This window comes from Hippocampus bargibanti, linkage group LG07 (assembly GCF_051943395.1).
Source record: "Hippocampus bargibanti isolate YZ-2025 linkage group LG07, ASM5194339v1, whole genome shotgun sequence".
Taxonomy (NCBI): domain Eukaryota; kingdom Metazoa; phylum Chordata; class Actinopteri; order Syngnathiformes; family Syngnathidae; genus Hippocampus; species Hippocampus bargibanti.
In genome coordinates this window covers 3,190,001-3,216,763 of record NC_142740.1, presented here as the reverse complement: position 1 = coordinate 3,216,763, position 26,763 = coordinate 3,190,001, and the positions used below count along the sequence as shown (strand labels likewise).

Below are 26,763 nucleotides of genomic sequence, written 5' to 3'. Positions count from 1 at the left end.
ATGTTGGTTAATTTCTGAGGATTATGAACGCCGCATTGGTTTCGATGGGAACTATGGGCAAGTTCGAAGTAACAATGTAACAATTTATCCAATACATTATTCAAAAGGGGAGTTAATTACTTTTAATGGCAGGAATGTAAATATCGGTAAGAGGGGAAATTACACGTGGAATAAAATAAAAAACTAATTACTTTCGGTTTCGTTTAAGACACAACAAAAACAATGTCTAAGGGCGTCATCTACTGGATATTTGTTGACAGTGTGAAAGTCATCCGACGTGTTGGTTTCAGTTCATGAACGCAACACTTGAACTTGCTTCGAACCCGGAAGCACAACATAGAAAGAAAAGCGTGCGATAGAGGTCAGGTTATGTTTACGAATTTAAGAGTTCAATTACATTGACATTTTATTAATTTTTGTGTTCCGTCATTGTGGTTTTTGATGAATTTACGGGCTCGACTGAGAAATAACTCGGAACATGGGGGAGTTTTGCTTTTGGATGGCGGGTTAGCCACAGAATTGGAGGCACAAGGGGCACGTTTACAGGTAAAAACGACTATAACATATTTTCATTTTATTACTCCACACTACAAATTATAAATTTGCTTTCTTTTACGTTTCTTATTTATATAGTACTGGTGAAATATTTTTGTATAATTTACTCTGTAAAGAACTGTTTGAACATTTTCGGGAAACTTATCCTGTGACGTAGTGTCCTTGAGTGTTTTGAAAGGCACTTATACATGTATTATTTTTATTATTATAAATATTATTGTTATTATTAATACATTAAATTTAAACATTATTTAAATAATGTAGGTTTATGTTTACACATATTTTGTGATTGCGCATTGTGACCCATGCAGATAAAAAGTGAACCATACACATGAAAGAGGATCTTTTGCCATAACACTCATGTAAACAATATTTTTAATGGTAGTGATTTTCGGTGGATTCAAATACCATTTTAATATCACGTGAGTGATAAAAACATTGCTATCCTGATTGTATGAGTGCCGAACATTGTGATTTTTATTTCATTTTATTTTTTATGTGTGATGAGTTGTCACTTAGTCAACTTATTTTTTGTAGAATTCGTCTCATGATAGCCGCAATAACGTGTGGTTTATGTTATGAGCATGGAAAATGTATCACTTAATTATAATTATTTTCAATATTATAGGGAGATCCATTATGGAGTGCCAGGCTGTTGCACACCAACCCTCAAGCTATCAAAGCTGCTCATCACAGGTTTGTTTCCTGTTAAATAATGTCTCTTAAAGGACAACCGACACCTCCGCACAAGTTGTGTCCATAATTTGTAAAATCACTTCAAATGACTTCGACTGAGCGTATTTTACAAAGATTCCACGGCATACGGCTATATTTTACCTTTTAAGACTCGCGCTGAATATATAGGAAGTCTTGTTTTCGAGTTGATGACGATGCTTGACGTGACGTCACGGAGGGAACGCCCCTGACCGAGAAAGCGACACACAATGCATTTTAGGTACTTTGTTCTGAAAACTTTGTGTTTATGGCGAAATTAGAAGGAAAACGCATAAATAACGCGATGGTGAATAGTTGTGTGTTGCACCAAGACTACTATTTGATACTAGTTGACAAATTCCCAGCAGCCCATTTCCAACGGAGCTTGGGCGCCATCTTGTGCATTTTCTGGGACGCTACATTGGAGTCCAGACGCCTCAAAATGACATGGAAGGACTTCTTTAATAAATTGCAAACATTTATGCTTTCCTCTTCAGAACTATTTGAATCATATTCATAACTGGATGAGTAACAAGAAAGCATCTCCAAATCTGAAGCCATTGTTTTGATTCCCGAGCAAGGCAAGACATCTTGGCGTGACGTCACGAACAAGGGGGCGGGACTTTCTGAAACTCGCCATTTCCGGGGTCATTTTGAAGTAGTTTTGGGACACTTTAAGTCATTTTTTTATTGGTGTTTTGCATTTGGCTAAAAATATCAGCCTGCATGTTATGGGTATTTTAGATGCTATAAAACGTTTTTTTAATGTCAGTTAGGAAACAACAAAAATGGTGTCGGTTGTCCTTGAAACTAATGTCTCTTAACTGCTGGTTGACAAGTATCTGACATGCCATCAGCTTCCTCCTGAGCGGTGTCGACGTCATCACCAGCGCCACTTACCAGGCTACAATCCAAGGCTTCGTCCAGCACTTGGGTGTCAGTTCGGATGCCGCCAAAGAACTGCTGGCATCCGGCGTTCGTCTGGCCAAGAGGCGGTGATGGCGTTTAGTCGTGGAAAGCGGGCAACCCGCCCTGTGGCGGTCGCGGCATCCGTGGGACCTTACGGAGCCTTTCTTCATGACGGCTCAGAGTACAGTGGAGCATATGCTGACAAAATGAGCGTAGAGGTGAGACGCATAGCAAAATAAATAAGAATAATAATCATAATAATAATACATTTCATTTATAAGCGCCTTTCAAAACTCTCAAGGTCACTTTACAGTCACAGGATAAGTTTTTGTGCGGGTGAGCAGTGGCAGCCACGCGCGCCAGCGTTCACTCAACCCTAAAGTAATAAAAAGTAGCTTAAATAGATAGCAATCTAGCTAGCTAGCTAGCAATCAATAGCCAACAGATACCTAGCTAGATAGTCAGCCAGCCAAATAGGAAACCAGTTAGTGAATAGATAGCTAGCTCGATAGCTAGATAGCCAGCTAGATAGCTAATACATAGCAAATCGCTAGCAAATAACAACAATAATAATAATAATACATTTCATTTATAAGCGCCTTTCAAAACTCTTAAGGTCACTTTACAGTCACAGGATAAGTTTTTGTGCGGGTGAGCAGCGGCAGCCACACCCGCCAGCATACACTCGACCCGGAAGTAACTCAAATAGATAGAAAGCTAGCTAGCCAATCGATAGCCAACAGATACCTAGCTAGCCAGCCAGCTCGATAGTGAATAGCTAGCTAGCAAAAAAAAAAAAAAAAAAAAAGCTGCGGCGTCCCTCAGGGTTCCATTCTTGAGCCCATGTTATTCTTGAAAAAGGTCATAAACATAAAAACAAAGATAAGGATTAAATTAGACTATTAATTAGGGGGATAAATCAATTTTGCAATCAATAAAGATTGAATATTTTACAAAAATCAAATGTCAACTGTGATTAAGTCAGTTTACCTTGCTCAAGAGCGAAAGGCAGATCAAGATAAATTCCTTCAACTGAAATCTCTTACATTTCAAGGAGTTGAAAGCTTGGCATCGACCTCAGCTGGAGTGTCTGGCCGCGGCGGGAGCAGAGGTCGTCGCCTTGGAGACCATCCCGAGTGTCAAAGAAGCACAGGCATTGGCCGAGATTCTCCGGGAATTCCCAAATTGCAACGCCTGGATTTCTTTCTCTTGCAAGGTAAGAAGAGACCAATCATGACGGCTCATTCGCAAAATGAATTTTGTACCGCTGCGTCAGGACGGGAAGCATCTATCGGACGGCTGCCTGCTGCAAGATGGCGTCCGTGTGGTGGGCAGGTCCACGCAGGTGTTGGCTGTGGGGGTCAACTGTTGTCCTCCGGAATGGGTGGAGCCTCTCTTGGACTCGGTTATGGCCTTGAGGAACCCTGATAGGAGATGGGTGGTGTATCCCAACAGCGGGGAGGAGTGGGACACTGAGCAGGGGTGAGTTGATAATACAGTGATATCTTGCCTTACGAACTTAATTGCTTCCCAGACACAGTGTGTAAGGTGAAAAGTGTGTATCCCAAAAATTAATTTCCCACAGGAAACCATTAAAATGAGAATAATCCGTTCCTAGGTCCCCATAAAACATATACAGTAAAGTCCCGTTATATCGATATCGGATATATCGATAGTCCTGGTTATATCGATACTATTTCTATGCACGCACAGAGAAAATTACATGCAAACAGGGTCGGATATATCGATAGTCCCGGTTATATCGATATTTTTTCGGACTCCCTTGAATATCGATATAACGAGACTTTACTGTATTTCTACTTTCTGATTTTCTTAGCCTGAAAACGACACAAAATATACCTTATTCTATGTATAATAAATGTGCTATGGTATTATAATTAAAGAAATAAACAGGACTGTATAATAAAGTGGTTTTATTTACCTTTGTGATGGTCGTTGATGGCTTGATGGAATGGAGTGGCCGCTTTCATTGGCATTAAACACTTGATGAGGAACGTAGCCTTCTTCTTTCACCATCTTGAGGAATGATCCCTTGTAAGTGCTTTCTCTGCTATAATTTTACCTAGTTCCTCATCAATTGTGTTCTGTTTAGCTGGGTTGATAACTTTTTGCATCAAGTGTACAGATGGCTTGTGCGGGTTATTTGTGGAGCCTGATTGATGAGAATTTTAACCTTGCAGTCCACACTCTGCTTTGAACTATCAAAGTTGAAATCCATTTGGTCACTCTCTCTCTGTCGTCTGCCTACCTCTTTAATGTTTAAACCACCTCCCCTCACTGCTGCGTTCTTGACCAATCATGTGGTTTTAACCGAAGACTGGGGGCGGAGAATAGAGGACAAAAAAAAATGTCGGCCGCCATTTTCTTATCAGAGAACGATCTCATTCGCGAACGACACATCACTCATTGTGGCAGCTCCGTGTGTATCCCGAAAAATAGTTCGTATGCCAAGGTAAAATTTTCATAAATTTAACGTTCGTAAACTGAAAAGTTCATAAGCCAAGGGGTTCGTAAGCCAAGGTATCACTACAATCAATTTTTAGAAACAAAAAAATGAGCACTTATTCCATCATCTGTCTTCGGGTGGTGGGCATGGGGGGACACACTGAACCAGTTGCCAGCTAATTAACTCATTCACTGCCATTCCCAAATTTATTTGGGAATTGAAAAGTATGGTGTAAGAGTGCCATTCCCGAATGTTTTATTTTTCTAGCGAGGGTGCTGATAAAGCGCTGGTCAGACCTCTGACAGTGTTTTTTTTATTTTTCACAAGGGGGCAGCATGTCTCCTTTTTCCATGTTAGCGCTTTGTTACAGCTTCATCTGTTGTTAAAGCGCTATAAAATCAATATGGATGTATTGCATTGTATTTTGGACAGCCACCCCCATTTGAAGCTCAGATAACTCCAGACCCATATAACTTAGGAATTAACACTTTTACTTATTTTTTTTATATAAAAGATGAGAGTCTATGATTTCTAACGCTGGATTGATGTATGTGAATGTAGTCCTAAAACTCAATATCCTGTGGGTCCTGCAATTTGAGTGATAATGACAAAAACCCTGGCACTGGAGTGGACACATTTTTTTTTTTTGCACATCGTCTAGCAGTGAATGAGTTAATGGCAGGGCACACAGACTTTATGTTTGACAATTTCTATCAAGTCAAATTTCGATTTTGTTCAAGATGGCGGCAGACATCAGGGAAAGCATCAACAACCATACCGGCTCTAAATGACATTTGGATCAAGCAAGGGGCTGCTTTGATCGGTAAGGTTTACAATTATTTAGCTAGTTTTTTTTTTTTCCGGTGTATAAGGCGCACTGGAGTATAAGGCGCACCCCCAATGAATGTTGTATTTTCAAAGTATTTCCATATATAGGGCGCATCGAGCTATAAGGCCTTCAAAGAATGAAAAACATTTTCCAAATATAATAATAATAATCATAAATACTAAATTTCATAGGAATTAACTATTTTTTTCTGATGAAAAAAAAAGAGAGTGTAAGGTTTCTTATATATATATATATATATATATATATATATATATATATATATATATATATATATATATATATATATATATATATATATATATATATATATATATATCTTGAATATTTATGTAGTCCTAAAACTCAATATTCAGAATCAGAATCAGAATCATCTTTATTGCCAAGTATGTAGGACACACAAGGAATTTGTTTCCGGTAGAACACGCTGCACTAGTATCGTTGTCAAAAAAACTGCTAAGTGGCACTATATATTCTGTGGGTGGGTCCTGGAATTCAAGTGACAGTGACAAAAACCCTGGTACTGGAGCGGCCACATTTTTTTGCACATTGTCTGGCAGTGAATGAGTTAATACCTAAAAAACAGAACAGTCCCACATCAAATTTGACAAGCAACAGGGGTCATCAATCAATTAACACACATAAAGAAAAAGCATTTTCAGATCCAGTTATAGAGCCATAAATCAACTTAAACCTTATGCATGAAATATATTATTATTACTATTATTATTATTTTATATTTTTTTTGTATTATTTTTAAATATATTTGTTATAGGTTTTTATGTTTTATGTTTTTAATATATATATATTTATATATATTTTTATTATTAATTTTATTCTTTTTATTATTATTTCTTATCATTGTTCTTTTTATTATTATTATTATTTTATTATTATTATTATTGCAAATTTCCCCATTGTGGGACGAATAACGGTTTCTGATTCTGATTTTTATTATTATTATTATTATTGTTGTTTTTATTATTATTATTGCAAATTTCCCCATTGTGGGACGAATAAAGGTTTCTGATTCTGATTTTTATTTATTTATTATTATTATTACTATTATTTTTTTATATTATTATTATTGCAAATTTCCCAATTGTGGGACAAATAAAGGTTTTCTGATTATTATTATTTTATTTATTATTATTATTTTATTTATTATTATTATTTTATTTATTTCTTATTATTATTATTATTATTATTATTATTATTATTATTATTATTATTATTATTATTATTATTATTATTACTATTATTATTACCATGACTATGACTAGTACTATTACTAGTAATAGTAGTAGTAGTAAATAAAGAGTGAAGCAAGCACCAAGTCATACTTAAAAATAAAGTCAGACACCGAAAAAAATTGATGAAATGGCAAATTTATTTACACCTGAATTTCAGCGTCAAATCACCACATATGAGAAATGTTTTTTTTGTTTTTTTTTTTTAACATGGTATCATTTTCTGACATGAATTTCAAATGTTTGTCTTGTCAGGCGGTTGCTGTCGCGTACGTCCGGATCAAATTGGCGAGCTAAGACGGCACTTGGAAACACGTCACCCAACGAAGGATGAAGCCGACGTGGGAATGTAACACTAAATTTGTGTATGAAAATGCGCCTTAGTCCACTCGAGGAAATTGTTTGGCACCACTTTCGCGTTACAGTGATACCTCGGTTTACGAACCCCTTGGCTTACGAACTTTTCGGTTTACAAACGTTACATTTACGAACATTTTACCTTGGCATATGAACTCTTTTCAGGATACACACGGAACGCCACAATGAATGATTCTCCTAACAAGAAAATGGCAGCCAACTTGTTTTTGTCCTCTATTCCCCGCCCCCATTATTCGGTTAAAACCACATGATTGGTCAAGAACGCACCAGTGGGGGAGGGGGGGGGGTTAAACATTAAAGAGACAGGCAGATGACACAGAGAGAGTGATAAAATGGATAGAAAACAGTGAAATTTGGAATCATTTCAACTTTGATAGTTCAAAGGCAGAGTGTAGACTGCAAGGTTAAAATTCCCATCAGTCAGGCTCCACAAAAAACCCGCACAAGCCATCTGTACACTTGATGCAAAAAGCTATCAACCCAGCTAAACAGAACACAAATTGATGAAGAACTAGGTAAAATTATCACAGAAAAAGCACCTCCAAGGGATCATTCCTCAAGATGGTGAAAGAAGAAGGTTACGTTCCTCATCAAGTGTTTAATACTGATGAAATGGCCACTCCATTCCATCAAGCCATCAACGACCATCACAAAGGTCAATAAAACGACTCTATTATAAGTACAGTTTATGTCTTTAATTATAATACCATCACACATTTATTATACATAAAATAAGGTATATTTTGTGTAGTTTTAAGGCTCAGAAAATTAGAAAGTAGTTAGAAAATTATGTTTTATGGTGACCTGGGAACGGATTATTCTCATTTTAATGGTTTCCTATAGGAAATTAATTTTTGGGATACACACTTTTCGCCTCACACTGTCTGGGAAGCAATTAAGTTCGTAAGCCAAGGTATCACTGTACTTTTCACGCGTGTTCATTTGCCATCATCCTCGTCGCTGTCGGGCGAGCTTTTCTGTCTGTTGTCTTCCATACTGGACATCCGCTTCCAGGGGACGTCTTTGTGGCTGTCCGAGCGTCCCAGATCGGAAAGACATTTAGTTTCCTGCTCCTCGCCGGCGGCGGCGTGTCGTAAGTTTTCCAGGTTGAGGGCCCAGGGGCTCAGTTTTTGCCAGTTGACGCGTTGGAAGGCCATAATGCAGTGTAGGTTCCCACCCACCTGAGAACCAACGACATGGCGTTTTTGCTTCTCCCCCCTCCAGAAAATTCAATACGGTCATAAATCCACAGACGCTCCCCAACTTACGAACGACGTACATTCCGAACGGTCGTCCGTAAGGTGAATTTGTTTGTAAGTTGCTTCAGTGCTATATTTTGGATGGAATGTGTGTGTAAGGCTTATAGAGGTAACATCCGACTTACGACCAGTTCGACTTACAACCACCCATACCCCATACTTACGACCTCCAGACCCTATTTTTAAATTTTAAATTCTATGCCTAGCACCGCAACGCGCTAGTGAGTCATTTAGCCTCAGAGTCTCTATTCAACATTTTGAATGGATTTCGACTTACAACCATTTCGACTTACAATCGTTTCAACTTACGACCGTTTCCGGCTTGTATAAGTAACCTATATTGGTTTGTACTGAAAAATAAACATTGCATAAAATATATTGCTCTATAAAGATATGTACATGTACAACTGGAGAGAAAATTCTGTATGTTACTACAAAAATGTTCGTATGTATCATTGTTCGTAACTTGAATGTTTGTAAGTAGGGGAGTGTCTGCATTGGCGACAAACCGTGTGTGCTCATTCCTCAGATTTGAGGTTTCAATGAGGGCAGATATCACGTGTAGCTATTTGGTCAATATGCCCTTATATGGTGATGAAATATGATGATGTAATAAAAAATGCAGCTGCCTATCACGTTTAACGTTATGGTTTTTATGAGTGCTTTGATATCATTATTTTATCAATTTTCCAATATTCCTTCACTCATTCACTGCCAGACGATGTGCAAAAATGTGTCAGTGAAAATTCACTGACATTCCCAAATGAAAGCAGCAATTTTTTTTCGGGTTTTGTTTTTCTTGTGGGGAGCTGATAAAGCACTGGTCAGACCTCTGGCAATGTTTTTTCCATTCCACGATGAGGCAGCATTTCCCTTTTGTCCATCCTTTTTTTTCCCGGCATCAGCTGTTGTTAAAGCGCTATATAAATCAAGATGTATGTACAGGTATTGTATTGTATTTTGTACAGCCACCCCCATTTCAAGCTCAGATAACTCCAGATTCGTATAACTTAGGAATTAACTTTTTTTTTTAACGAATGAAAGAAGAGAGTAAGGTTTCTTACGCTGAATTCAATGTTTATGTAGTCCTAAAACTCAATATTCTGTGGGTCTTGCAATTTGAGTGACTATGACAAAAACCCTGGCACTGCAGTAGTTTTGAAAGGCGCTTATCAAGTGAATGAATTATTATGATTATTTATTATTTTTGCACATCGTCGGGCAGTGAATGAGTTAATAGTCTTGATCAGAGCTTTTCAGATATTCGTGTTCTGACAATAATGTTCATCCCTCAGGCAAAATTTTGTCTTGTGACAACAAACGCATCTCAAATTCAAGGACATAATGAAGATACAGTGATACCTCGGTTTACGAACCCCTTGGCTTCCGAACTTTTCGGTTTACGAACGTTACATTTATGAACATTTTACCTTGGCATACAAACTACTTTTCGGGATACACACGGAGCTGCCACAACGAGTGATGTGTCGTTCGCGAACTAGCCCGTTCTCCAAATAAGAAAATGGCAGCCGGCTTGTTTTGGTCCTCTATTCCCCACCCCCAGTCTTCGGTTAAAGCCACGTGATTGGTCAAGAACGCAGCAGTGAGGGGAGGTGGTTTAAACATTAAAAAGACATGCAGACGGCAGAAAGAAAGTGACAAAATGGATAGGAAACTGAAATTTGGACTTGCTTCAACTTTGATAGCTCAAAGGCAGAGTGTAGACTGCAAGGTTAAAATTCCCATCAATCAGGCTCCAGAAAAGAACCCGCACAAGCCATCTGTACACTTGATGAAAAAAAGCTATCAACCCAGCTAAACAGAACAGAATTGATGAGGAACAAGGTAAAATTATCGCAGAAAAAAGCACCTACAAGGGATCAATTCCTTAAGATGGTGAAAGAAGAAGGCTACATTCCTCATCAAGTGTTTAATGCTGATGAAACCGGCCACTCCATTCCATCAAGCCATCAACAACCATCAAAAAAGGTAAATAAAATGACTTTATTGTATAGTACAGTTTATTTCTTTAATTATAATAACATAGCACATTTATTATACGTAAAATAAGGTATATTTTGTGTAGTTTTAAGGATTATTTAGTAGAAAATAATGTTTTATGGGGACCTGGGAACGGATTATTCTCATTTTAATGGTTTCCTATGGGAAATTAATTTTTGGGATACACACTTTTCGCCTTACACACTCTGTCTGGTAACCAATTAAGTTCGTAAGCCAAGGTATCACTGTACTTCAAATAATGTGATCGCTCTGGCAATATTTCAACATCTCATGATTTCACAGCCAAATTTCACACCACATTTTTGGATAAATGTCATTTTGTTTTAATCAATTTGCCCAAAGAATCATCCCTGAAATCAAAAACCTCATGAAGTCAAATTTAACTAGAAACAAGGAAGGCTTACTTTTTTGGTCGTGCGCCTCTGAATGCCCTTCTCCATGTGCCTTATATCCAAATATTCTGGATTTTGAGTGTTGAGGTCGGTGACGATGTCCATCCACCTGTGCGACACGAACAAAAACATCGTCAGAGAAGAGCAAGCGTGAAGGACAATAAACAAGGCTTACTTTTTACAGTGGATGGCCGCGTGCTTCCTGCTGGGTTCTCCGATCAGGATCCAGTGTTCCATTTCGTTGGTGGGCAAAGGACCCCTAGCCAAAACGAGGACCACGTTTTATTTCAATCTGTTCTACATTCTGTTTTACATCAACATACCTGACAACTTCTGAAAGAATAAAAGTACAGTGATACCTTGGCTTACAAACTTAATTGGTTCCCAGACAGAGTGTGTAAGGCGAAAAGTGTGTATCCCAAAAATTAATTTCCCATAGGAAACCATTAAAATGAGAATAATCCGTTCCCAGGTCCCCATAAAACAGAATTTTCTACTAAATAATCCTTAAAACTACACAAAAAAATACTTATTTTACGTATAATAAATGCGCTATGGTATTATAATTAAATAAATAAACTGTACTGGACAATAAAGTCGTTTTATTTACCTTTTTTGATGGTTGTTGATGTCTTGATGGAATGGAGTGGCCGGTTTCATCAGCATTAAACACTTGATGGTGCTTTCTATGCGATAATTTTACCTTGTTCCTCATCATTGTGTTCTGTTTAGCTAGGTTGATAGCTTTTTGCATCAAGTGTACAGATGGCTTGTGCGGGTTATTTGTGGAGCCTGATTGATAGGATATTTTAACCTTGCAGTCTACACTCTGCCTTTGAACTATCAAAGTTGAAACGAGTCCAAATTTCACTGTTTTCTATCCATTTTGTCACACTCTCTCTGTCGTCTGCCTGTCTCTTTAATGTTTAACCCCCCCCGCCCCTTCACTGTTGCGTTGTTGACCAATCATGTGGCTTTAACCGAAGACTGGGGCGGGGGATAGAGGACAAAAACAGTCGGCTGCCATTTTCTTGTTAGGAGAACAGGCTCGTTCGCCAACGACACATCACTCATTGTGGCGCTCTGTGTGTTTCCCGAAAAATAGTTTGTATGCCAAGGTAAAATTTACATAAATGTAACGTTGGTAAACCGAAAAGTTCGTAAGCCAAGGGGTTCGTAAACCGAGGTATCACTGTGCTTAGTTGACAGGTATGCATTAAGGTAGTAAACAAACGTGGTCCGGTGTCAACCTGTAGGCCTTGGCTGCTTTAAGGGGCGTGGCCTCGAATCCGAGTGGGCAGCAGTAGTGGTTCTGGCAGTGGTACACGTAGGCCATGGCGTCGTCGCGGAGGCCGAGCATCAGTTTGGCTAAGGCTCCCTCCGCCGTCTCGCCCGCAGTCTTGTGTTTGCCGTGCGGTTTGTACAGGATGTACGAGCAACCCCGCACGCGGAAGTAGTCGTTGATTTGCCGGAACCACCTTGAGAGAGCGCGGATCATGTTAACTCATTGGTTGCCATTCCCAGATTTATTTGGGAATTGAAAAATGTGACGTGGAGCACCATTTCCCATTTTTTTTTTTCGGGTTTTAGTTTTTTTTTTTTTTTTTTTGCGGGTGTGCAGATAAAGCGCCGGTCAGACCTCTGGCCATGTTTTTCTCCCTTCCACAACAGGGCAATTTGCCTTTTGTCCATGTTAGCGCTTTGTTATATAGTGATACCTTGGCTTACGAACTTAATTGGTTCCCAGACAGAGTGTGTAAGGCGAAAAGTGTGTATCCCAAAAATTAATTTCCCATAGGAAACCATTAAAATGAGAATAATTCGTTCCCAGGTCCCCATAAAACATCATTTTCTACTTTCTAATTTTCTAAGCCTTAAAACTACACAAAATATACCTTATTTTATGTATACTAAATGTGCTATGGTATTATAATTAAAGAAATAAACTGTACTATACAATAAAGTCATTTTATTGACCTTTGTGATGGTCGTTGATGGCTTGATGGAATGGCTGGTTTCCTCAGCATTAAACGCTTGATGAGGAACGTAGCCTTCTTCTTTCACCATCTTAAGGAATAATCCCTTGTAGGTGGTTTCTCTGCGATAATTTTACCTTGTTCATCATCAATTGTGTTGTTTAGCTGGGTTGATAGCTTTTTGCATCGAGTGTACAGATGGCTTGTGCGGGTTATTTGTGGAGCCTGATTGATGTGATATTTTAACCTTGCAGTCTACACTCTGCTTTTGAAATATCAAAGTTGAAACAAGTCCAAACTTCAATGTTTACTATCAATTGTAAATTGATGGGGCGTGGAATAGAGGACAAAAACAGTCGGCTGCTATTTTCTTGTTAGGAGAACGGGCTCATTCGTGAACGACACATCACTCATTGCGGCACTCCGTGTGTGTGTGTCCCGAAAAATAGTTTGTAAATGTAACGTTGGTAAACCGAAAAGTTCGTAAGCCAAGGGGTTCGTAAACCGAGGTATCACTGTCTTCATTCCCATGTAAATTTACCATTTTATATATAGGGTTTGCTACATTGCTGTTTTTCATCTATCGCAGTTGGTCCCGGTCCGCATTAACAGCGATAAAGGAGGGATTACTGTATAACCAACCCCTCAAAATATATTTTTTTTCTTCCATTCATCAGATCTAATTTTCACATCCTACCTCATGAGGGTGGCGTTGCCCGTGAAAGGCCCAAATTTGATCTCGTCAAAAGGTGGCTGGTAGCCCAGGATGTGGAGCGCCTCTTCCTGGGAGATCGGCGGCAGACTAGCAAGGAAACAAATCGTCAGCGGGAAACATTTCATGTGTGATGACGGTTTTTTTTTTTACCTTCCTGCCCCCAGCGAGCTATACAAGAAGTTCCAGCAGGACACCAGTGACGATATACCGCACGATGTTTTGTACTGCGGTCGGCTGATGCAGTACCTGGCAACAAAACAATATAAATTAAAAAAAAATTAAGTTCATGAATATGCACTTGTGAGTGTACCTAGCTGGCTATCTATTTGCTATCTAGGTAGCTGGCTATCCATTTGCTATAATAATAATAATAATAATAATACATTTGATTTCTAAGCGCCTTTCAAAACTCTCAAGGTCACTTTACAGTCACAGGATCAGTTTTTCTGTGGGTGAGCAGCGGCATCCACATGCGCCAGCGTTCACTCAACCAGGAAGCTAGCTAGCTAATAGCTAGTTAATAGCTAGCCACCTAGACAGATAGCGAATAGATAGCTAAATAGATAACCAGCCAATTAGTCAGATAGCTAATAGACAGCAAATAGTTAGCTAATAGACAGCAAATAGATAGCTAGCTAGATGGTTAGATAGCTATTAGACTGTAAATACATAGCCATCTAGATAGCCAGTTAGTTAGCTAATACAGAAAATAGATAGCTAGCTAGATAGCCAGCTCAATCGTTAGATAATAGACAGCAAATAGATAGCCAGCTAGTAAGTTAGCTAGCTAATAGACAGCAAATATAGATCGCTAGCTAGATAACCAGCTATTTAGTTCTATAGCTAATAGACAGAAAATGGATAGCCAGCCAGCTAGTTAGATAGCTAATAGACAGCAAATAGATAGCCAGCTAGTTAGTTAGATTGATAATAGACAGCTAATAGCCAGCTAGGTAGAGCTAAATGACAGCAAATAGATAGCTAATAGATAGATAGCTAGCTAGCCAGCTAGTTAGTTAGCTATCTATTTGCTGTCCATTTGTTATCTATTTGCTATCTGGCTACCTAACTAGCTATGTAGCTGGCTATTTGAGCTATATGGCTATCTAACTAGTTAGCTAACTGTCTAGCTAGCTATCTATCAGCCATCTGTTAGCTAGCTAGCTAGCTTTCTATGAATTTCAGTTAATGCTGGTTTGAGTGAACGCTGGCGCATGTGGCTGTATCTCTTATTTATTATTATTATTATTATTATTATTATTATTATTACCATCTTCGGAGATCGAGAACTTTCCTCTGTTTGACGTCTTCCAGCGAGGGGTGAGGTGGGATGTCGCGGAAGTTCTGGCTGACTTGGTCTGGCTTCATCTTCTTGCTGCTGCACTTCTTCATGCTGCCTTAAAAGGCATTGAAAATGTGTTTTTTTAAATAATCCATGCTCATTTTTTGTAAATATATTAGATAGTAATATTAGAAATTAAAAATTATATGAAAATATATTAAAGAAAAAATGTCAAGAAAAACAAAATACATTTTGATAATTAAAGGGCAACCGACACCTCCGGGCGGACAAGTTGTGTCCATAATTTGTAAAATCACTTGAAAAGACTTCTACTGGGCGTATTTTACAAAGATTCCACCGCATATAGCTATATTTTACGTTTTAAGATTTGCGCTGAATATTCCGGAATCTTGTTTTTGAGTTGGTGACGAATCCTCACGTGACGTCACTGAAGGAACACCCCTGACCGAGAAAAGGACATATTGTAGCAGTCCTTCCATCACGTCAATGCATTTTGCTGTACTTTCTTTGTTCTGAAAACTTCGTGTAGCACCAAAAAGAGGCAGAAGAGGGCGACAAAGCTCCGTGTAAGGAATTTATCAGCCTGTGGAAACGGGCTGATTAATTCCTCACAGGAGCTCGGTCGCCATTTTCTGCCTTTTTTTGGTGCTACATTTCCCGCTCCCAGATACCTCAAAATGGCACGGAATAAATTATTTAATCTATTGAAAACATGTATGCTTTCCTCTTCAGAACTATTTGAATCATATTCATAACTGGATGTGTAACAAGAAAGCATCTTCTCCGAATCTGAAGACATTGTTTTGATTCTCCAACAAGACCTTCTGAAACTGGCCACTTCCGGGTTCTTTTTTTGTTGTTGCAGATTTTGGACATTTTGTCATTTTTATTGGTGTTTTGCATTTGACTAAAAATATCATACTGCGTGTTTTGGGTATTTTAGATGCTATAAAACGTTTTTCTGATGTCAGTTAAGAAACAAAAAAAGTGATGTCGGTTGTCCTTTAAGTCTTTTTTTTTCCCATACAATTATTAGTTTTTTTAGGGTAAAAAAATGTCACGCCTATAACTTCTTCCCATATTCTCCCAAAAACTTTGTATTGTGAGTATTTTCTCATTTTTACCCTTTCTAATTTTGCGCGTGAGCACCGCCTTGAAGTCGGTGGTGTCGATTTCCCACGCCAACGTGGTGGTCTTGGCATCGCTACGGGCCTTCACTTCCTCCATGTCGCAATCGCCATCGGATATCAGGCAGCCTTCCGCCGACTGGAAGTCACGGTTGGCCTTGTCGCCATCATCCTGGTTCCTCACCGCTCGGTTGAGAAGAGCATAGTCCGAGCAGACCGTGTAGAATTTCTCCCGAGAGTGCGTAACCGGGAAAGTGCGGGGCAGCTGGAGATCGCCACTGGACGCTCGTCGGGTGATAACGGCAGAAGGGTCCCGTGCTAGGGAGCCCATCATGCGGTGGTCATCTTCTTCTTTGCCCATGGTTTGTTTTTGCATACTTGATGCTTCTGGTGGACCTGCGGGATCTTCTGATGTGTTTGGCATGGATGACTCGCTTCACCTGAGAAAATATACATGCAAATGTTTAGTTCAGTCATTCTGTTAATAATTTCTTTAGCTTTATTGTCAAATATGCTAAGTATTAGCATGAGGAGCTACACCATGTTGCTCACTTGAGCTATCTAACTGGCTATCTAACTAGCTATCTAGCTGGCTACCTCACTATCTATCTGGCTAGCTATTAGCTATATATTAGCTCGCTTTCTATCTATTTGAGTTACTTCCGGGTTGAGTGAATTGATAGCCAGATAGGTCGATAGCCAAATATCTAATAGCCAGCTAGCTAAATAGCAAATAGATAGTTAGCTAAGTTGTGAGCTATGTAGCTCGCTAGATAGCCAGCTAGATAGCTAGCCTGAGATAGAGAGCTGGATAGCTGTCAGCTAAATAGCAAATAGTTAGCTAGGTAGCGAGCTCGACAGCCAGCTAGATAGCTAGCCTGAGATAGAGAACTCGATAGGTAGATAAATACAAATATTCTTATTTATTTTCTCCTCTCTTCACTTTTTTATTTATCTAGCTATGCAGCTTTCTATCAGGCTAGCTATCTAGCTGGCTATCTAGCTAGCTACATAGCTCGCTACCTAGCTAACTATCTATTTGCTATCTAGTTGGCTAGCTATCTATTAGAAATTTGGCTAGCGACCTAGCTAGCTGTCAATTAGCGATCTATTAGGTAGCTAGCTAGCTTTCTATCTATTTGAGTTACTTTTCGGGTGAGGAAACGCTGGCACGTGTGGCTGCCGCTGCTCACCCACAGAAAAACGTATCCTGTGACTGTAAAGTGACCTTCAGAGTTTAGAAAGGTGCTTATAAATGAAATCCATTATTATTATATCACATTTCTTTCCAGACAAATAAAATCCATAATTTAGCATAAAAAAGGCAAACATTTTCCAATGGTAAAAAGCCCTTTAGAGTTAGAAAAAGTTTTATTATAAAAATGCGTTTAATTAAAAAATAATACGGGATAACTATAGTGAGCTTCTTCAAATGCATTTCTCTCGTGATTTTAAATATAATCTAATACTGTATAATCTATATAAGCATCGTAAATGGAACCCTACATCACACCCACACACCGCAGAAGAAAATCATATTTTACCCTTAGACTTGAGGAAGGCGCATCATCTCAGGAAGATGTTTGTTCCACGTAATTTGCGCTATAAATCGTACTCCTCCGAGGTTAATGTTTTGTGTTAAAATGTTACATAAAAAGTCGTATTGATAAGACATTTACAACATTAGCTCGCCTGGACGTCAATTAACCCTCGATGAGTTCTGTGCACTTCCGGATTAGCTGAACAGGACTAAACCATTCTCCGGAATGGGTACGATTCAGATTCTTAGTGGACAGAAAAATGAAATTTAAGTCATTCTCACATAGGGACTACTGAGTAACAATTTTATGACGATTTATTAATGTAATGTTTGTTTTTATAGTACATTTAGTAACGTTTTGTTTATTTTATATCGACGCCATATTCACCCCCCACCCGCCCCCGGAGTGATTACACCACTTCTAGCCAATCAAAAGATAGAATATTGCGTCTCGCCTCCTTTGGGAAGAGAGGTTCAATTTACTCGGAAAAGTTAACCTCTGATTTTTCGTTTGTCAAGGGACCTTTGGTTTTCAAAAATTTCAAGCAAAAATGTCGGAGAAATTGCTCGTCATCGAAAGAGATTGCGGCATCGACGACGCCCAGGCCATCTTGGTTGCTTTCGCGTCGCCGTACGTCCGCGTCCTGGCAGTCACTTGTGTGTTCGGGAACGCGTCTGTAGACGATGTATGCCAGAATATGTTGAGGGTCCTTCAAGTGGGAGCAGGTTGGTTTGATGCTAAAAGCAAAGAATATCTTATTTGATTGTCATTTATTTTAAATAGAGGATCGAGGAACCGGTGGAAAATACACCACGTGATCCTTTTTTTTCCCAAGAAAAACATTGTATTTATTTGCATTTTTGAGAATAGCACATACCTGTGCGGGAAGCACATGTGCGGCCATTTTAATTCTCATATAGTGTTTCAATATTTTTAAAAGTACTTTTACTGTGTATACAATTTATACACTGTAAAAGTACTTTTTTATGCATTTACACTATAAATGCATATTGCACTAGCTGGCTATCTGGCTAACTAACTGTATCTATCTACCAAGCTAGCTATTTGCTATCTGTTAGCTATTTAGTAACCAACAGTTTAAATGTGCGGAACGGACGGAATAATGGAGCTTTTTTTGTCTTTCCTCTTGACTTTATTCTTATTTGCTCTCTTCACTTCTTTTTATTTCTTTAGCTCTCCAGCTATCCATATATCTAGCTAGTTACCTAGCTGGCTACCACGCTATTAGCTAGGTAGCAAGCACCTCCATCAACAACATTAGTAGCCTGTTCTAAAAAAAAGTGATTGGGCACCATCAATGTCAACAATCTTAGCGATCTATTAGCTATCTATCTATTAGCTAGGTAGCTAGATAGCATTCTATCCGGGTTGAGTGAAACCGGCGCGTGTGGCGGCCGCTGCTCACACACAGAAAAACTTATGCGACTGTAAAGTGACCGTGAGTTTTGAAAGGTGCTTATAAATGAAATGTATTATTATTATTAAGAGAATGTAATTTGTAATTTTCATCTAGAACTGCTTCATGTCACAAAGAGGGTACAGCAAGTGCTGAAGAATGAATGATTCTGTCTTTGTGTTGTCATATTATGTTATTTTTTTTTTACTTCAAGATGGCGCCGCGACAGTGGCTGTCTTTCCAGCAGCTCCTGTATTTTGTTTTGCTACGTCTTTCTTTCCTTTTCCTTTCATTTTTTTATTATAAAATCACAGTACATTTATTATACATAAAATAAGGTATATTTTGTGTAGTTTTAAGGCTTGGAAAATTAGAAAGTATTTAGAAAATTATGTTTTATGGTGACCTGGGAACGGATTATTCTCATTTTAATGGTTTCTTGTGGGAAATAAATTTTTGGGATACACACTTTTCGCCTTGCACTGTCTGGGAACCAATTAAGTTCGTAAGCGAAGGTATCACTGTACTATTATATATAATATTTATATATATATATACTATAATGAAAAAAAAATGGTCTTTATAAAAAAAAAATGGATATAAGAAAATAAGACCCAGAAGGAGTTTGCTGTGCTGAAATTGTTTATTGTAATTTTGCTGACAAATGAAGGCCTGGTGTCTGTCATTCAAACCTCAAACTCAAGTAACTGTTGGGACTTTTAAAACGGGGGGGTGGGGGGTGGGCGGAGCCTTTTTATATTTTTATTTTTTTTTATTAAACGTCCAATCAGAGCCAAGCTTACCATGTCCAATTTGAGCTGCTTTAACGCTTTGGCTGAAAAGTCCACGCAATTAAAAAAAACGTTCAACTTTTTAATACTGAACTGAGATTCCGCACGTCCGAACCAAACTTTCAGCCTTATTAGCCGTAACGTCTCATTATGGGTTGTTAAAACAAATAAAAGTGTCCCCCCCCCTCTGTGAATAAAATACGTCGGGAAAAACTAACTGGAAATGGTTCCTGTCACGCTCCGGTTACCCCCCCGTCGACCTCCCGCCGCCATTTTCCGTGGCGTTCTAATTGGAGTCCTCAGGGGGACTGGGCCAGGGCTCTGAGCTCCGCCGGTTTAACGTGGGCCGCCACATGTTCCACGGGTTGTACGTGCGGCTCATGTCGGCCGAGGGCGACGGGGAAGGATCCAGGGGGTCCGTCAACGTGGGCGAATTAACGGCCGGCGAGTAGGCGTGCAGCGACGAATCCGTGCTCGTCGACCATATGGAGTTGCCGAAAGCGGCGCTGGTGGACCACGGGTTGTGGCTGCTTCCCAGGAGTGACTGTGATAATAAACCGCCCCCCCCAAAAAGAAAGAACATGTTTAACTTACCGGGAGGAAAAGGGGAGACGTGAATCATCTTACTGAGGTGGGCGCGGTGGGCGAACTGGAGCTGCTGGGCCAGGAGTGCAAGGGGTCCGCACTGGGAATGTCCCAGATGGACGACGGCACCGTGGTGAAGTCGGGCCAGCTCAACTCGGGCTCAGATGGTTTCTGGACGCTCATGCCGCTGAAAACTAAGCGACAAGGATTTCAGAGAAAATTCCGGAGAAATATATAATCTATTTACATATAATAATAATAATACATTTTATTTCAAGCGCCTTTCAAAACACCCAAGGACACTTTACAATAAAACAAAGCACATAACAATAAAACCATAAGTAAAATGTAACATATGTGTGGAAAACGTGTATATTTATATTATATTTGGAAATAACTACGTCTTTATATATTATATTTGGAACAGTAATATATTTATACGTGTGGAGACAATATACTGATATTATATTTAGAAAATTAATATATTCATATATTAGATTTGGAAAACTAATATATTTATGTGTGGAAAACGTCTATATTTATATTACACTTGTAAAACTAATATATTTATATATTATACTTGGAAAACTTCTATATTTGCATATATTTGGAAAAGTAATATATTTATGTTCTGTGTGGGAAAACCTTTAATATATATATCTCTATATATATCTCTCTCTCTATATATATATATACACACATATATATACATATATATATATATATATATATATATATATATATATATATGTGTACACATATATATATATATATGTGTGTATATATATATATATATATGTGTATATATATATATATATATACATATATATATATATGTGTGTGTGTATATACATATATGTGTGTATATATATATATATATATATATATTATATATATATATACACACACACACACACACACATATATATATATGTATATGTGTGTGTATATATGTATATATGTGAGTATATATATACACACACACACACACACATATACACACACACACACACACACACATATATATATATATATATATAACTTCTATATTTATATATTAATATATTTATATTTTATGTGTGGAAAACATCTATATTTATATTATATTTGGAAAACTAACATATGAATGCATTATATTTGGAAACGTCTATATTTATACATTATATTTGGAAAACTATTTATATATTACACATGTATTGAGAAAATATTTCTATATTTATATATTATATTTGGAAAATGTCTATATTTTGAAAGGCGCTTATAAATGAAATGTATTATTATTATTATTATATTTGGAAAACTTATCTATATGTTATATTGGGAAAACATTTCTATATTATGTTTGGAAAACGTATTGCATTCATTGAAGTTATAGTCTGGTAAATATTTTTAAATGACAAAGTACACTAAATATTTTTTTTTTTTGTGGAATGTCATTTTTTTTTTTAATTATCAATCCACCCAAATCAAAATGTTACCAAAACAAATTAAAAAAAAAAGGTAAAAACAAATGAATTTGAAAAATGACACTAAAAGTATGCAATAAACAATAAATATAAGTGTGTCTCTTTTACCTCCTGTCAGGTTGAAGGAGTTATTGGGCCCAAAAGCGGAGAAGGAGTTGGCGGAGTTCAAATTTGAACCGCTAATTGTGTCCATGGGACTCCATAACCCTGAACTGTGACATCACCAAAACAAAAGGCATCCATTTTTAGCGTATGTGCATCACGTCCGCATGAATGCATCGTCATGGTGATCAGTTACCTGTCGGAGCTGTCACTCTCGATCGACGTCGTATGTGCCAGACTCCTTGATTGGCCTTCGACCCTGCCCGATCCAGAACCACCTGATGGCAACAATATTATATCAATAAATACATATTTATATTTAGTCATATTTAGCAGCTATGGTCCACTCCATAGTAGAAGTAATGCTACTCCACGCTCTACTGTCGCGCCTTATAATGTGATGTGCCTTATATTTGGAAAACGTTTAGATATTTATATACAGTGGGATCTTGGCTTACGAACTTAATGGTTCCCAGAGTGTGTAAGGCGAAAAGTGTGTATCCCAAAAAAATATTTTCCATAGGAAACCATTAAAATGAGAATAATCCGTTTTATTTACATTTGTGATGGTCGTTGATGGCTTGATGGAATGGAGTTTCATCAGCATTAAACACTTGATGAGGAACGTAGCCTTCTTCTTTCGCCATCTTGAGGAATGATCCCTTGTAGGTGCTTTCTCTGCCATAATTTTACCTAGTTCCTCATCAATTGTGTTCTATTTAGCTGGGTTGATAGCTTTTTGCATCAAGTGTACAGATGGCTTGTGCGGGTTATTTGTGGAGCCTGATTGATGGGATATTTTAACCTTGCAGTCGACACTCTGGCTTTGAACTATCAAAGTTGAAACAAGTTCAAATTTCACTGTTTTCTATCCATTTTATCACTCTCTCTCTCTGTTGTCTGGATGTCTCTTTAATGTTTAACGCCCCGCCCTCACTGCTACGTTCTTGACCAATCACGTGGCTTTAATCGAAGACTGGGGGCGGGGAATAGAGGACACAAATGAGTTCGCTGCCATTTTCTTGTTAGGAGAATGGGCGTGTTCGCAAACGACACATCACTCATTGTGGAGCTCCGTGTGGATCCCGAAAAATAGTTCGTATGCCAAGGTAAAATTTTCATAAATTTAACGTTTGTAAACCAAAAAGTTCGTAAGCCAAGGGGTTCGTAAACCGAGGGATCACTGTATTGACATATTGGAAAAAAAAACATATTGTAAATACAGTAAAGTCTCGTTATATCGATATTCAAGGGAGTCCGACAAAATATCGATATAACCGGGACTATCGATATATCCGACCCTGTTTGCATGTAATTTTCTCCGTGCGTGCATAGAAATAGTGTCGATATAACCGGGACTATCGGTATATCCGATATCGATATAACCAGACTTTACTGTATTTAACCCCTTCCCTGTATAAATTTGTTCAAATCAAAGCTGCAGATTGTCCAAGTGGACCTTGTAACTACACTTATTTCCATGTGACGTTCAGAAGAAAAGAAAAACATCACAAATTCATACCTGGACTCTTGTCATAACCAGCAGCAACAGCGGCAAAAGTGGGGTTTCCGTTTTTGCCCGGAAGTGGTGTGGGGCAGCAAGCTTTGCTTCCTGGAGCTTTATTGTGGTTCATGTCGCTGGAATAAAAAAAAAAAAAAAAAAACAGGGGAGTTTGAACGACGTCACGTCGTTGCGAGCAATGCGGTCGTCGCGCTCACCTGTTACTGTTGAGGACACTGCTGTAGGTGCCGCGGGATAACGGGCTGGGGGGTGCGGGCGGTGGAGAGCAAGCCCCCGCCATGGAGGTTCGCTTGAGGAAAGGGTCTGCGTTGAAGGTCTGGATGGAGATTTGCTGGAGACTGTCGGCTTCTGCGCGTTGGAACCAGATAACAAAACTACATTCATGGACTTTGGATTTCAAAACCTCGCTTAAAGGACAACCGACGTCTCCGGACAAGTTGTGTCCATAATTTGTAAAATGGCTTCAAATGACTTCTACTGAGCGTATTTTACAAAGATTCCACCGCATTTAGCTATATTTTACGTTTTAAGACTCGCGCTGAATATTCAGGAAGTCTTGTTTTTGAGTTGGTGACGAGTCAGTACGTGACGTCACTAAAAGAACGCCCCTGACCGAAAAAAAAGAGACATTGTAGCAGACATTCCATCACATCAATGTATTTTGCTGGACTTGTTTGGTCTGAAAACCTCGTGTAGGCCACCAGAAGAGGGCGGCCAAGCTCCATGGAAGGAATTTATCAGCCTGTGGAAACGGGCTGATTAATTCATCACAGGAGCTTGGACGCCATTTTCTGTCTCTTTTTGGGTGATACATTTTCCCCCAATGTTGCCTCAAAATGGCACGGAATAAATTCTTTAATCAATTGCAAACTTGTATGCTTTCCTCTTCAGAACTATTTGAATCAAATTCATAACTGGATGTGTAACAAGAAAGCATCTTCTCCGAATCTGAAGCCATTGTTTTGATTCTCGAGCAATGCAAGACGTCTTTGCGTGACGTCACGAACTGGGGGCGGGACTTTCTGAAAATGCCCAATTCGCAGCTCAATTTCTTGCAGATTTTGGACACTTTAGTCATTTTTATTGGTGTTTTGCATCTGAATAAAAATATCATACTGCGTGTTTTGGGTATTTTAGATGCTATAAAACGTTTTTCTGAAAATGGTTGTCCTTTAAAGGACAACCGACGTCACTTTTGTTTCCTAAGTGACGTCAGAAAAAACGTTTTATAGCATCTAAAATACACGCAGGCTAATATTTTTAGTCAAATGCAAAACAGCAATAAAAATGACTTAAAGTGTCCCAAAACTGCCACAAAATGAGCTCGGAACTGGGCAGATTCAGAAAGTCCCGCCCCCTTGTTTGTGACGTGACGATTGGTTACACACTGCCTTGCTCCAGAATCAAAACAATGGCTTCTGAGAGTTCAGATTCGGAGAAGATGCTTTCTTGTTACTCAAACAGATATGAATATATTTCAAATAGTTCTGAAGAGGAAAGCATACATGTTTGGTATTAGATATTTTAATCGGGTATTTAAAAGTGAAGCGGATGAGCACTTACGGACGCTGTTTTTACAAACGGGGATGTCCCACTCGGGGCAGGCAAATTCCTTCTCGCCTTCCGAACTGCTGCTGTGATTCAGCTCCTGCACGGAACTGGAAAGCAGTTTGGCTAACAGAGAAGAGCGACCTTCTTCCGACTTTGCTTCGTCTGTGGGAAGACAGCCAATGAGGTCAACACGTCAAAGGGGACAATAATATATAGGTTGCATGCCGGAGACTCACATTTGGGATTCTGTTGCGCTTTGGTTTTGGGGACGCTGGTGGGGGGTTGTTGGGATTTGGAGGTGGGGTCCTTGCGCTGTTTGTTTTCCGACGGTGTCCCGTAGGGCAACTCCAGGGAACTGGGGAAACAAGACACATGGCGCCACTGTGAATTCAAGATGGCGGAAAAGTGAGTAAATAATAATAATAATAATAATAATAATAATCCATTTCATTTATAAGCGCCTTTCAAAACTCTCAAGGTTACTTTACAGTCACAGGATAAGTTTGTCTGTGGGTGAGCAGTGGCAGCCAGACGCGCCAGCGTTCACTCAACCCGAAATAACTCAAATGAATAAAAAGCTAGCTAGCTAATAGATAGCTAACAGATAGCCAGATCGCTAGTCAGCCAGCTAGTTAGCCAATAGATAGCTAATAGATAGCCAGGTAGCTAGCTAATAGATAGATAGATAGATAGATAGCTAATAGATAGCTATAGATAGATAGATAGATAGATAGATAGATAGATAGATAGATAGATAGATAGATAGATAGATAGATAGATAGATAGCTGATAATCAGCCAGTTAGCTAGCTAATAGATATCGAATAGATAGCCAGCCAGCTGGATACAGAGCTAATAGATAGCCAGGTAACCAGCCAGATAGCTGTATAGATAGCTAATAGATAGCCAGCCAGTTAGCTAAATAGCTAATAGATAGCCAGCCAACTAGCTAGCTAATAGATATCAAAGATATAGCCAGCCAGCTGGATAGAGAGCTAATAGATAGCCAGGTAACCAACGAGCTAGCTATTAGATAGCTAGTTAGCTGAATAGATAGCCAGCTAGTCAGCTCGATAGCTAACAGATAGCCAGCCAACCAGCTAGCTAGCTAAATTGCTACTTTTTTTATTTTAGATACAGACCTGGGTTTTTCAATTTGGACCTCCTTTTTGGTGGCTCCTTGTTTCTTGGGTTTCTGTTTGATAATGAAATTGGAATTTGTTTCTTCTTTTTCTTCTTTCGTCGGAATTACCGCACGTCCTTTCTTTTTCAGGGGTTCCTGGCAGGAAAGCAAACCTAAATTACAATCCCTTTTATTCATTCATTCATTGATTCATGTATTTTTTTAATATTTATTTTTTTTTAATTAAAATAATTGCCAAATTGTTCAATTTTAACTTGTCTTTTTGGGTGGAGTCTTGGTAAAATTGGTTTTGTCTTAAGTTTGAATCTATTTTTTGTCTGTTTGTATTTATGTAGCAGATATTTATTTGTTAATGTGTGTATTTATGTTAATGTTTTTGTATGCATGAATATAGTTTATTTGTTCATATATGTATTTATTCATAAATGTGTGTTTTTTATGTATCTGTGTAGTTGTTTATTTATTTGTTAATGTATGTATTTGTGTTCATTTATATGTGTGTTTATTTATATGTGTATGTGTTTATTCATGTATTTATGTGCTTGTTTATTAATTGCTGAAATTTATTTATTTATTTGTGTTTATTTATATATTTATGCATATATTTATCTGTACTTATTTATGTCTGAATGTGCATGTATTTTTTTATTCATTGATTTATTTATTTATAATTAAAACAACAAAATTTCCATATTGCTCCATTTTGACTCTTATCTTTATGGATGGAGTTT

General features: G+C 38.3%; 3 protein-coding genes across 4 annotated transcripts in view; 1 reads left to right on the top strand and 2 right to left on the bottom strand.

Annotated features, from left to right (window-relative positions):
- The first annotated feature begins 312 nt into the window (after nt 1-312).
- On the top strand, nt 313-7,137 carry LOC148895141 (uncharacterized). The gene is given in 8 exon segments (XM_089001866.1): nt 313-546; nt 1,184-1,251; nt 2,127-2,254; nt 2,257-2,396; nt 3,233-3,394; nt 3,455-3,660; nt 5,386-5,468; nt 6,998-7,137. Coding segments are annotated over 8 exon segments (990 nt in total). The 5' UTR covers nt 313-441; the 3' UTR covers nt 7,096-7,137.
- LOC148895140 (basic immunoglobulin-like variable motif-containing protein) lies at nt 3,464-17,661 on the bottom strand. Of its 2 annotated transcripts, none has more exons than XM_089001864.1 (9): nt 17,459-17,661; nt 15,912-16,354; nt 14,755-14,881; nt 13,635-13,730; nt 13,467-13,571; nt 12,044-12,271; nt 10,969-11,052; nt 10,806-10,902; nt 3,464-3,602 (listed from the first exon to the last, which is right to left on the bottom strand). In XM_089001864.1, exons 2-9 carry the CDS (start codon nt 16,336-16,338, stop codon nt 3,585-3,587), a joined length of 1,182 nt encoding a protein of 393 aa, XP_088857990.1. In that variant the 5' UTR covers nt 16,339-16,354; nt 17,459-17,661; the 3' UTR covers nt 3,464-3,584. The 2 variants fall into 2 exon arrangements, with proteins under 2 accessions (XP_088857990.1, XP_088857988.1); XM_089001862.1 differs by lacking the exon at nt 3,464-3,602 and adding an exon at nt 8,058-8,301 and having other exon boundaries at nt 17,459-17,660.
- Nucleotides 17,662-19,495: 1,834 nt separating this feature from the next.
- The window catches only part of tmem131 (transmembrane protein 131), a 39,830-nt gene continuing 32,562 nt past the window's right edge, over nt 19,496-26,763 (bottom strand). Inside the window, exons 29-37 of the mRNA XM_089000997.1 lie at nt 26,031-26,167; nt 25,126-25,244; nt 24,902-25,051; nt 23,536-23,686; nt 23,339-23,454; nt 22,013-22,094; nt 21,823-21,926; nt 20,291-20,442; nt 19,496-20,207 (exon numbers count right to left, since the gene is read on the bottom strand). Of these exons, the coding sequence (XP_088857123.1) occupies nt 19,950-20,207; nt 20,291-20,442; nt 21,823-21,926; nt 22,013-22,094; nt 23,339-23,454; nt 23,536-23,686; nt 24,902-25,051; nt 25,126-25,244; nt 26,031-26,167 (1,269 nt within the window). The 3' untranslated portion in view covers nt 19,496-19,949. The remainder of the gene's footprint in view (nt 20,208-20,290; nt 20,443-21,822; nt 21,927-22,012; nt 22,095-23,338; nt 23,455-23,535; nt 23,687-24,901; nt 25,052-25,125; nt 25,245-26,030; nt 26,168-26,763) is intronic.